Source organism: Talpa europaea, assembly GCF_964194135.1.
Source record: "Talpa europaea genome assembly, chromosome: 9".
In the NCBI taxonomy this organism is placed as follows: Eukaryota; Metazoa; Chordata; class Mammalia; order Eulipotyphla; family Talpidae; genus Talpa; species Talpa europaea.
Window position 1 is genome coordinate 107,859,377 of NC_140076.1, and position 12,983 is coordinate 107,872,359.

Genomic DNA, 12,983 nt, shown 5'->3' on the forward strand with positions numbered 1-12,983 from the left:
CGGGCAGCGACGCGGCCTCCCCTCCCTGCCCGCGCCTTCCGGCCACGCTTTCTGAGGTGGTCGCCGCCGCCCGCCCCGCCCCGCCCCGCCCCGCCCCGCCCCGCCCCTCTCCGCGCGGCGTGTCCGTGTCCGCGGAGGAGACTGCCAATAAAGTTTTTCTCCCTCTCGCCTCAGACGCACCTCCCGTCCGCAAGTCCCGCGAGACCTGGCGGCGCGGCTACCATGGCGGCGGCGTTTGAAGCCCCGGCGGCCCTAGCGACCGGGGAGACGGTTATGCCCGCGGAGCGTGTGGCCGAGGCGGCCCCGGGGCCGGAGCCGAGCCCCGGGCCGCCGCGGAGCCTGCGGACGGCTCACGACATCGGCGGCCCGCGCACTCGCACCGGGGACGTGCTGCTGGCCGAGCCGGCGGACTTCGAGTCGCTGCTGCTGTCGCGGCCGGTGCTGGAGGGGCTGCGGGCGGCCGGCTTCGAGCGGCCCTCGCCGGTGCAGCTCAAGGCCATCCCCCTGGGGCGCTGCGGGCTCGGTGAGGCCGGGCGGGGGGCCCGGGGGCGGGGGCCGCGGGCGGGGGCGCCTCGGGTCGGCCGCCGGGGCAGGGCTCGGCCAGGGCCAAGGCGCTGCTCTCTGGGAGCCTCAGTTTCCCCCTGGGTACAACAGAGGCGCGCTGTCCAACTTCAATTTTTTTTTTTAATTTATCATCTTAGCCATTTTATTTTATTTTTTTTTAAAGATTTATTTATTTATGCAAGCACTGGGTACAGTCAGAAGCGCGGGAGGGTGAGAGAATTCACCAGAGCCAGAGCAGGGAACAGAACAGGCAGACTGACGAAATACACTGCTGAGGGGAGCAGCGGGGGGCAGGAGAGGTCTGCGCGCCATGTGGTTTCTCCCTGGCCGGCCTGGGATCAAACTCGTGCTGCAGAGGCTGTGGATTGTCACATAGTGCGGTGCTTAAGCCCTTGCACCCAGGGAGGCCCCCAACTTCAAATTGTTAAGGCCCTTTCCAGCTGTGAAAAATGGTCCTAAGTTTGAGAAGAGGAACAGTAGAGGTTCAGGGGCAAGGCGTGTTTGAACAGGGGCTCATGGGGTTTTGATAGTTATTGGAAAGCAGGGTGCTTAGTGGAAATCTGGAGAGTTCTAGTTCTGTGATTTCATGAGTACCATAAGCTTCTCTGGTCATTACTGGCTGGTGATTTTTTTTTTTCTCTCGCCAGATTTAATTGTTCAAGCTAAATCTGGCACTGGGAAAACCTGTGTATTCTCCACCATTGCTTTGGACACTCTTATCCTTGAAAATTTAAGTACTCAGGTGAGTTTATTTAAGTACTCAGGTGAATATTACTGCAGGTCAGATAAAATACCTGTAGCTGCTCAGAGATAGATGTTTGATAAGTGATTGGGTTAAGCCACATGAGAAGTATACAAATAAATGGTTGAGCCTTTGGTGGCGGTGTGGATGGTGACCAAGGATTTATTATTAGAGTTAGAAGTTTGGCGCTTTCTGTCATTACCTCATCGTAAATGGAGTCTCCACGTATGTCAATTTTGTCATTATTTGAGAGTACAGATAGGGATTTTTCCCACATTGCTTACTTTGTACTGTTAACTCTTGACTTCCCATCAACTTGTATGTTGCTTAGTGCATAATAGATTCTTTAGTATTTGTTGAATGAATGGAAGTTTCCCTTGTCAATAAAAATTCATCACATGCATGGAAAGTTCATTTTATAATGGCAGCTGACTTCATTAAAGTATAATTTTACTTTTTATTTTAGATTTTGATCTTGGCTCCAACAAGAGAAATTGCTGTACAGATACATTCTGTTATCACGAGTATTGGAATCAAAATGGAAGGCTTAGAATGTCATGTCTTTATTGGAGGGACTCCATTATCACAAGACAAAGCCAGACTTAAAAAATGTCATATTGCTGTTGGATCTCCTGGTAAGATATTGCTCATTCGTAACTGGGGTTTTTAAGGAACTGAATTTTTAAAGTAGCAGTAAGACTTTGGGACTCTGTTAACTATGTTCATTATTTTGAGTATTAGTTATGGACCAGTGAGATACAGATATATGACTGGAATTACTAATGGAATTTATGAACTCTTTATTCCTAAAAGTGTTCACGAACAAGTATGGAATAGGCTTCTGAGAAGAAGAGGAATGAAATTGTTTTTAGGAAGCCCTTCTAAGCTTTGGGTTGGGGTTATTATCTGCTTCTCTGTTAACCTGTCAGCCATGAATCAGAATCTAGCATTCAGTGTTTAATGTTTAAGTCTTTTGCTATGAATAGTGTTCAGTTTCGAGACTTAACTGGAGAGAAATCCTCAGGGAAAAATAATGCATTTAGGGAAGATCAGAACTCAGATTTTTAATTTTTAGTTTAGTGTATAAACATATGATAAGGGCCAGATCAGGAATTTCAGCAATATACCTGAGGGTAAATAAAGACGTTAACTGTGGTTTGTGCATACATGGTGTTTCACTTTTGTTTCTGAAATTTAGGTAGAATTAAACAACTGATAGAACTTGACTACTTGAACCCAGGCAGTGTACGTCTCTTTATTCTTGATGAAGCAGATAAGCTTTTAGAAGAAGGCAGCTTCCAGGAGCAAATAAAGTAAGAGAAATAATTAACTTGACTATTAAAATGATGCCCCAAAGTACCTGTCTTTAACTTTTCTAGGTGGTGATTTCTGTCTAAATGATGTGTTTTTCTTCTATTTTTCAGTTGGATTTATTCTTCCTTACCTGCCAGTAAACAGATGTTGGCAGTATCAGCTACTTACCCTGAATATTTGGCCAATGCTTTGACAAAGTATATGAGAGAGCCCACATTTGTAAGACTAAATTCCAGTGATCCAAGTCTCATAGGTATGTATAAATACTGGATATTTCACATTACTGCTTTGTTGTGTTCTGGAACTTTCCTTTTTCTAGTTGGGTATTGTTTTCATGTTTGTTATTAGGCTTAGCAGATATGTTTTAATGGAAGACTCTTCTTTGTAGGTTTGAAGCAATATTACAAAGTTGTCAATTCATACCCTTTGGCCCATAAAATTTTTGAGGAAAAGACTCAGCATTTACAGGAACTGTTCAGCAGAATTCCATTTAACCAGGCCTTAGTCTTTTCTAATTTGCATAGCAGGTAAGTACCTTAAGAGGTCACCTGGGGAACCTGTGAGTTAAAAGCTCTGTGTGGACGATATTTGCAAACTTACAACCCTCTATGTTATTTTTCACAGAGCACAACACTTGGCTGATATACTTTCTTCTAAAGGCTTTCCTGCTGAGTGCATTTCAGGTAAATTCATTTCTTATTTAATCTTTGTTTAGTATTTGACTTGAAGTCTCCTTGAAATCAGGAGGAAAAGTAACACTTCATGAGTTAGCTTATGATTGCGATATTACACTGAATCTTCAGGGTAAAGGAAATTTCTGGCTCATTTTTCACTGGGATTTCATGTATTGATACCCTTTTTTTTAACTTGGTATGTAACGAAAACTTAGGAAATACTCATGAGGAACTTAAAAATTTTGTAGAAAGGTGTGTTTTTGTTTTAAGTGAGAAATACTTTGCTTCCTTTACATAATCATTATTAAATTATTAAGAATTAGTAACCTGATTAGACTGTTTTATGATTTGGAGAATGATAAGAGGGATTAATTTTTGACACAAAGCTAAATTATTACTGCTCACCTCACAGGAATGAAAGTTTTAAAGAAATTTTTGGTCAGCGAGAATCATTTTTTGAGTCTTGATTTATGTCTCAGCTTAGTTTTTAAAAGGATAGCCTAAGTTTGTGTAGTTATGGTTATATCGTACGCTATTGGGGAGATTGTTTAGTAATGAAACAATATTTTCACTATAGAGTAGAGTTTAGCACCAAATTTCAACACAGCTAATGGAATTTTATTTTCCTAGACTTGTATACCTTATATGTAACTTCGGTTGGGTTGCTTAAAGGGTTAAGATTGGGAGTTTTGATTTCTGATTTTTGTGCATTTAACAGGTGTGTATTATGTTGCTTTTATATGACTTTCTTTTTAGGCAACATGAATCAGAATCAGCGTCTTGATGCTATGGCTAAACTGAAGCAGTTTCATTGCAGAGTCCTCATTTCCACAGATTTGGTAAATTTCCTGTTCAGTTTGGGTGACTAATCTATCTTGACATATGTTCTATTATCAGACATACAGATTTCATCTGTGTTTTATGTGGGTGGATATCACATGTATACCAAGAGATGATCATCTTTCCAATGCTGCAATGCTGAGGGTTGTGTTTCATATTTCATCTTTATTGTTTTTTTTTTTTTTAAGGTTTATTTTATTTATGCATCCAAGAACTGAGGTACAAGCCAGAGGTGTGGGGTGGGTGAGAGGATTCACCAGAGACAGAGTGGGGAACAGAATAGGCAGATTCACTGAAATACACTGCTGAGGGGAGCAGCAGGTGAGACAAGAGAGGTCTGCTGCGACATTTGGGTCAGCTCCCTCGCTGAGAATCAAACTCGTGCTGCAGTGGCTGCAGATAGCTTCATAGTCCTGAGACTTAACCCCTTGCGCCACTGGGGAGGCCCTCATCTTTATTCTTGAAATTAGTTATTCAAAATGAATTTCCTTTTCTTTTGCTCCTAAATAGCCTCCTATTCTTAATTTAGCTCTTGAACCTAGGAATAGTATAGTGTGCATTCATAGTCATGCTACAGTTAATGCAAACACTCTGTTCTTTAAGACTTCCCGTGGGATTGATGCTGAGAAGGTGAATCTGGTTGTAAATCTGGATGTGCCAGTGGATTGGGAGACATATATGCATCGGATTGGCAGAGCTGGCCGTTTTGGTAAAAGAAAAAAAGTTTGGGTGTATTCTTTACGGGGAGGAATCTGTGATGTGACAAGTGACCTTGGTGTGTCATCTGTGTGAAAATGATTCACTGCTTACCATTCCCTTTGCGCTTTAGGTACTTTGGGACTGACAGTGACTTACTGTTGCCGGGGAGAAGAAGAAAATATGATGATGAAAATTGCCCAGAAATGTAATATCAACCTTCTTCCTTTACCAGGTATGTTTCATATACTTCATTTTGCTGTCAAAACAATAATGATAAGCCTAATAAAAATAACAACTTACGGAGTACTTACATTGGTTGGGTATTGTTCCACGTATGTATGTAAACTTATTTAATTCTCAAACAATTGTATGAGGTATGTGCTATTATTACCTACTTTTTATAGAGGATGACATTGGGGCGTAGAGAAGTAATTTGCCTAAGGTCTTAGAGCTAACAAATAGCAGGGAGTGGATTGCAAGCTAACTACTGACATATGAAAAATAGCTCACCGTGTAGGCTCATTTCTTTTAGTTTATGTCCTTGCAGTTGATTTTGTTCTTTTATGTAAGCGTGGCTATTTTATTTCTTACATTGCTGTGAAGGAAATGCATGCCATCTTTTGTTGTCATGGGGAAGCATTGGTACTTTAATTTGAATACTATTTTGAAAATTTTGAAGTGTTTTTTATTAAGCTTCTAAGAGTTATTTATTAAGCTCCTTTTTTGAAAGTGCCGTCTTAACAATGCTTGTCTGAAACTTAATGATCTCTTGAAAACAAAAAATGCTAAAATACTCTTGTGTGTAGAAATATGGCTTATTGATAGCTATGTAAATATATGTATGTTAGTGTGTATATAATATGTGTGTAAACTTATATGGTATATACATGACTTTCTAGAATATGGGTTATAATGCAGTTATTGGAAAAATAAGACAGTGATTGTTTCATCAGTTTATATTTAACTCCATAAGTGATTAGTTAAGTCCAGTTCTGGGATCCTGTGGATTCTAGTAGATCTGCTTTGCAGTAACTTACTTTATGATTTTTTTTTTTTAAGATTTATTTATTTATTTACACAAGCACTGGGCACAGTCAGAAGCGCGGGAGGGTGAGAGAATTTACCAGAGCCAGAGCAGGGAGCAGAGCAGGCAGACTGACAAAGTACACTGCTGAGGGGAGCAGCAGGCAGCAGGAGAGGTCTGCACGCCATATGGGACCCTCGCCTGGCGGCTGGGGATTGAAGCGGCACTGCAGAGGCTGCGGGCAGCTTCGCAACCCAGCACTTAACCGCTATGCCACCGGGGAGGCCCACTTTATGATCTTTTTAATAGAGTTCTTTAACTGCTTTAAGCTTATGTCCTGCTTTACAATATATTTGCTTGTAGAGTAGATGGTTTTTAAGTTCAGATGAGTTCTTGTGTCAGTCCTATGTATAAAAGTCTGTTGGTGATCTGTCAGATATTAAATGTGGGAAAAAACAAATTGAAGGTTGGAAAAGGGTTAAGACTTCTGGTAGGATTCATACTAGTGTCTTGTAACCAAAATAAAATTTGTCTTTGGATACTGGAAAATGACATATTTGGATTTTTATGTAATGTTAACAGATCCGGAATCTTGAGAAAATGATATTCATGGTGTTAGATCTATATTGGGCTAGGAAGTGTGTGACAACAGACTGCTAGATGCGTTTCCTGGGGCAAGACGAGGGGGGAAATTGGCTTGTGCGGTAGGCCTGTGCAAGCAAGAGATGTGACCTTAGTAGGAATCAGGCTTATTTAAAGGATCAGTTCAGCAGAGAATCTAGTGCCCTTGCTGAAGTATCCAGATCTGAGGGTTTAAGCAGTGTGTACAGATACAGGGAGCAGCAATGCCAATAGCCGATAGGCAAGATCTCTGTAGAGCAGGGCTTTGTGTATTTTGTCTGCCTAAGATGAAAATTGATCATACTTTGGAAAGATGTGATTATTCAGGTGGAAAGAAGCTGTCACATTTGGAGGGAGTGGGAAATTTAGAGAGCCAGAGCCAGCAAGTTTTTGAAAACTTTGTAAGTGCTGTAGGTACCTCAGGTCTTTGTACCGTCATCCAGCTTCCTCCCCAGAGAGATGTTCTTTCCACAGCTGGAGGCAGTGATTCCTCCTTGGTGGAGTATAGGGTGGAGTAGAGGGTGATTTATTTGGTACAAAGTTGCAGTTGTACTGTTTCCCAGTTGATAACCTTTGTGGAGGACAGTCTTATTTTCTATATTTTGTTTTGTGTCAGCAGTAGTGAGATAAGGGAGGGTTTGGGGAGAGAGAAGAGAAGAGATGGGAGAATCGCTTCAGTGACCCTGTCAGGTTGGTGGGGAGGTGTTGCGTGTGCATGTGGGGCGGGTCTTGCGTATTTTGAGACAGATTTCTACACTGCCAGATTGCTTAGATCTTTTAAAGTAGAAACATATTTAAGCCTCTTCGTATATTATTAGTATACTTTGTTTCTTAACTTTATTTGACCATGGAAAACTTTATAAAATCATGCGGAAAATACTAGTTTAGGGCGTTTGAGAGTTTCAATACTTCTTAATTTCTTTTATGTAGATCCCATTCCTCCCGGTCTGATGGAAGAGTGTTTGGATTGTGATGTGGAGGTTAAAGCAGCTGTGCAGACATGTGACCTGGCAAGCGTACCTTCCCAGCACCTAAAAAAGCAAATTCAAAAAATAGAGAGAACCTTTCAAACTCAGAAAACTCATGGTAACCACATGGTTTCACCTAGAAATAGTTCTGTCTCTTCAGTATCAGTCAAATCAAAAAATAACACCAAACAGAAGCTTCCTGCGAAAAGCCATTCAGATTGCGGAGTTACAGAAAAAGGAGAGCCACCGCGAGGCCTGGGCGGGGCCGTGCAACTGGACGAGCAAGTGAAGAATTCTGCTCAGGCCCCTGTTGAAAATACTGCTCACAGTCAGCAGCAGGGCAAAGAAGCATTGCCTGTGTCACTCCCCAAAATTCCTTGTCTGTCTTCCTTTAAAATCCATCTGCCATGTACTTTCACTTTTGCAGAACTGGTGGAGGATTATGAACACTATATTAAAGAGGGGTTGGAGAAACCTGTGGAGATCATTAGGCATTACACAGGTCCAGGGGACCAGACTGTGAATCCTCAAAATGGTTTTGTCAGAAATAGAATTACTGAAGAGAGAACACAGATTCTGGCAAGTAGTAGCCAGTCTGGAGACTCTGAGAGCGACAGCGATTCTTACAGCTCAAGGACCTCTTCTCACAGCAAAGGAAACAAGTCATACGTGGAAATTTCTTCTGACACTCAGCAGAAAGACTCTGAATCTACTTCTGTGAATGCCCATCTCACTTTGGAACAACCTGTAAATGGAAATGGCACCCCTAATCTCGTAGAGTATCACGAGCCGTCGGAAATTCCAATAAAGGCGAGGCATAAAGAGGGGGCAAGCCAGAGAGCTAAGCAGAGCCGGAGAAACCTTCCTAGGCGGTCTTCCTATCGGCTGCAGACAGACTCGCAGGAAGACAGTTGGTATGACTGCCATGGGCAAACGCACCCGAGTTTCTCTGACACCTACCAGGATTATGAGGAGTACTGGAGAGCTTACTACAGGGCATGGCAGGAATACTACGCTGCTGCCTCTCAGTCATACTACTGGAATGCTCAGAGGCACCCGAGTTGCATGGCGGCCTATCACATGAACACTGTTTACCTACAAGAAATGATGCGTGGCAACCAGTGATTATAGATTTGCCTCAAACCACCTGGAGACACCAGCCAGCAAAACCTTTAGATAATCGTCCTCTTGACTTATGATAGAATAGCATATGGTGGCTTTTTTGAGGAACTTGAAAAATCTTGAGACTTTCTGCTAGGTGACATCTATTTTTCAGATTGTTTTGATTTAGGCCTTTTTTATAAAGAATTTTCATGGGTCAGATTCTTGAAAGAATTTTTGGGCCATAAAACTCAAAGGTTCTAGGGTGCCATTTTCTATAAGCCATTTCAAAAAGAAACCTTTAGTATGCTACTGCTTACTTAAATAAAAACAGTTGAAATTTGAAAATAATGTTAGTTTATGCTGTGGAGTTCTTTACAAAAGGCTTGGACTGCATTTCCATATAGGTGTGTTCTTGTAGAAATTTGTAGCGTGGATGATCAGAAAGTCCTTTTAGGTTTAGGCCGGAAGGAATAAACATTGCTTCAGACTTTCTGAAAGATGCTTGATTTGATGCCATTTACTTCCAGTAAAAATACAAACTGAGCTAAATTTGTGATCTGTTTGTTATTCACCTCTTTTTTTTTTTTTTTTTTGAAGCTTTAGTTATGCATAGAAGAACTGGGGTATAGGCCAGAGGTGTTGGGGTGGGAGGGAAGAGTTGAGAGGATTCACCAGAAAAAGCAGGGAGCAGTACAGGCAGATCCACTGAATACACTGCTGAGGGGAGCAGCAGGGGACACGGGAGAGGTCTGCCATGCCGTGTGTGGGATTGAACTCAGGCCGTTGTACTCTTGCTATGATAGCTCTGAGACCGAACCTCTCCGCCACCAGGGAGGCCTGGTTATCTTTTAAATGTTTTGTTTTTGAGATTGTGAAAGCTGTCCCCACTTTCACTGTGTATTTACTGAGGGTCATCAGTGGTGACCTTATTTTTGTTTCTCAGGAAGAGTTGGTTCTTCGATCCTTTTATAAATGATGAAAGCTGTAGATTTATTCCAGAAAATTTTTCATTCCATAAGCATTTGTATGTAATTTCAAAGGGCTCATTGACTGCCCCCTGAAGACCAACTGTGGAACCCAGGTTAACTGCCCTGCTCTCTGGGTAGGCTAAAGGGACGTTATAGCGCTAAGTATTTTTCGGAAGGCGGAATTCTTGTCAAACTCTTCCCACAGTGTGTCCTAATCTTGTGTTTTCTAGGACTGTTCCTCCACTTTTTATTTCTAATGCTTGGATCCAAAGGGAGCAGCCATTAAGATAGTTCACCTATAAATGATGATATTGAAGAATGTAATTGGAAGTGACAGTCTTTATTCTCTGTGGCTGTCTTCACGATCACATATTTTGTTCCCAGACCTTTCTGCGAATTCGATTTGTGGTGAGCCAACCTATTAGGGATGGAGATAATGTATTTGTAGAAAGGAAAGCTCTTTCCTGTGTACATACTTGTCTAAGCAGTATGAACATTTTTCTCTGGGGCTGTCAGCAACCATCCACAGCAATTGTCATTTACTGTTCAACGCTCACAGAACAATCCTAAAGTGTTTCACTTGGATTCTTATCATTTGGATTGGGCAATGCTAGGCTTTATTTTTACATGTGTCAGTATGTTGTATGTGTATCTCCAAATTAGAATGAATTAAGACTACAAATAGCAATCTATAATTAGGTCCAGTATGCCATTAAGAAGTAGACTAATTACACATTTAAATCCTGTCATTGCCATATAATTGAACCTACCTTTTTTCCCCCTGGCCCTTTTCCCCACAAAGCAGCCCAGCTCATAGTTAGTCATTGCAAAGGGTTTTTTTTTTTTTTTTTATTGCTAAGGGATTTTAATTAGGATATTGCAGCATCTTAATTAGAGATGAAATTACCTATTAGCAGTGAAATTAATTGGATTCTCTCTTTAGGTTTATCTTTTGTGTTTGCATTTCTATTTTTTAAACAGAAAAATAAGCTAGAGGTGATCAGATGCATACCGCACGAAAAGACTAGTAGCTTCATTTTCCATAAGCATTTGCTAGGAAAATGACAGCTATTATCTTCCCAACTAAGGAAGGCACTTACAGTGGTGGCTGTGGAAGGAATCTGCTATTTGTGTGTGTGGCTATCTTTGTATAGAAATGACTTTCCTTTGAAATTGTTAGACTAAATGCATGTCTCTATCCTCTATCAAGGGACCACAGGTAGGTTTTAGTTCACTTGAGAATGTTCTGGTGCAGTGGAGTGTATGTTCTGCTGCTATTTTTTATTTTACCTTGTACTAGTTATTTAATACCTCTTAACGTCTGGTTTTCTTGACATCGGAACTCCATCCCAAAACTATTCTTTGTCTTGGCAGAATATTTTGTACCTCCATGAACGAGCATCTATGTTCCAGTTAATGTTAGTGATTTTAATGAAAAAGAATGCTTATCACGCACATCTGGTTTCCGGTTAACTTTGTTGGAAGATTATTTGAGCTGTGGGTCTGTGGTGACACCTAGTGGGAGATATGGATATGAGCATCAGTGATTGAAATGAATTTTACAGCCAACTTCTAGGGCCTTTAGGCATCACGCATTTCCCTGATGCTCCATTTTACAGTTTGGGATCTGGTTGGTTGAGATATGGTTGTTTTGGGGAAGTGTAAAGGATTTTGCACTGTTCCATTGCCACATTATGGTGAAATGTGAAATGCCTGTTGCTTTTACTACCTAGGTCAGAATTACTAAGGCTAGAGTGGCTCATTAAGACGTCTAATCCAGTTCGGCCATTTTTAAGATGAGGAAAGTGAAGCCAAGAGAAAAGTGAGTGGTAGGACGTCATACAAGTAATTGGTAGAACCAAAAATTGAGCTTCCATCTGATCCCCAAGCTTTCTGCTGCCTCTATACATTTAATTCTGTTTGCTTTTTAGTTTGAGACATTGGTTTAGCAGAAGGGGTAGCTTTTCATTGTATTCTCAGCAGAACCAGCACTGACACAAACGGGGGATTTTCAATAATGCAGGGCTAAGCCTCAAAATCAAGCTGTTGACAAGCAAATGCTCTCCTTGTTAGTGAATACCCATGGCTTAAGCATGCAGCAGGCTAGAACTGTCGGGGATGTCACACAGGAGTTGCTTGCCTTGAGGGAGGGTGGGGTAAGATGAGGCTAGACCCAGCAACCTTCTGAGATTTCATGACTTCTCTAGCAAGGTAGAAAGCCTTTCTTTCTTCAAAGGACCCTGTTTTCTAGTGTATAGCAGAGCCTTTGGGCGGACAGATGGCATTAAACATTCATAATCATTTTAGGGTTTGTGGCACATAGTTTGTTTAATCCAGATTGGATACATCAGGTACAGCAGTGGCACATGACTCAGTACTGTAAATGATATACATGTTTTAACATATGCACTACAGTTTCAAAAGAAGACGACAGGAAACTCAAAAGTTTTTTTCCGTAGAAAGTTTTCACATGTTTATCTTCCTGCAGTTTTGTACAGTATTTCTTCTTTGCCATTGTGATATTGATAAGCAAAGCCCATTTATTATACGAAAATAGAAAAGAACACACTTGATGTTTTCACGATAACATTAATGGGGGGGTGAGCTCTAAGGAAAACATTACATTGGAATGTCTTGATTATCAAAAATATACCATCCCTCCCACCTCCTAGGTTTGTAAAATAGTCCATTGGTCCAAGGAGCCCCTTCTCCCCCGAAGACTTGGGTCAGTGCCCTACACTGGGTAGAGTGACATCAGCCAGTGCAGGTAAGTAACCTAAGATAAACATCCCCACACTTGATGAGAAAAAAACAGAACATTCTGAATAGAAAAGATTCAAAAGGAACCCTTTAAAGCTATTTCTTTTCATTATAGCCATTTTCTCTTAGTTCTTACGATGTTCTTCATGATGCTATTTGGGCTCCAAGGATCGCAAGTCACAATGTTTTCCCTTCATCTAGTCATTTTAAAGCTTTGCAAATGATGAGATTTCATAAGGAAATCAAAAAGGGAAAGTAAAAGTCTTTCAGGTTCCTATTTGTCCTGGTTACCGTGCCTAATAGTTTGGAAGGGAAACTAATATTGCCTTAGGTTAAAACATCATTGGACTCTTTCTGCCTTGTAGTTACCTGGTAGTTGAAGTAAGGGAGCCTGGACCACTGGAATTCATTAATAACCTCAAAATCTAGGAATAGCTCAATTTCAACCACTACCTCGGCAAAGTCTGAAAACAGACAAGGAAAAAAAAAATCTAGGTACCTAATGTTTCAGTGTACACTTTTCCTTGCTTCTATTCTAATAAGTAAGTGACATGATCCTGAACCCCAGGAATCATACTTTGAAAACTGGATAAAGTCCTCAGCATATCCATGAGTGGACTTGGTGAGTCATGGGTCAGCATTAACCATCCGCTTTAACTTCTATTGAAATTCTTTGTCTTCCTTAATTTCGTTTTCCTACTTGCT

General features: G+C 41.2%; 1 protein-coding gene across 1 annotated transcript; it reads left to right on the forward strand.

Moving 5' to 3' along the window:
• Positions 1–222: 222 nt before the first annotated feature.
• DDX20 (DEAD-box helicase 20) lies at positions 223–8,571 on the forward strand (the record flags this gene model as incomplete). The annotated part of the gene is made up of 11 exons (XM_084241955.1): positions 223–523; positions 1,212–1,306; positions 1,773–1,941; positions 2,505–2,619; positions 2,731–2,873; positions 3,009–3,147; positions 3,245–3,303; positions 4,051–4,133; positions 4,738–4,843; positions 4,964–5,065; positions 7,409–8,571. 11 exons carry the CDS (start codon positions 223–225, stop codon positions 8,569–8,571), a joined length of 2,475 nt encoding a protein of 824 aa, XP_084098081.1.
• Between the last annotated feature and the right edge of the window lie 4,412 nt (positions 8,572–12,983).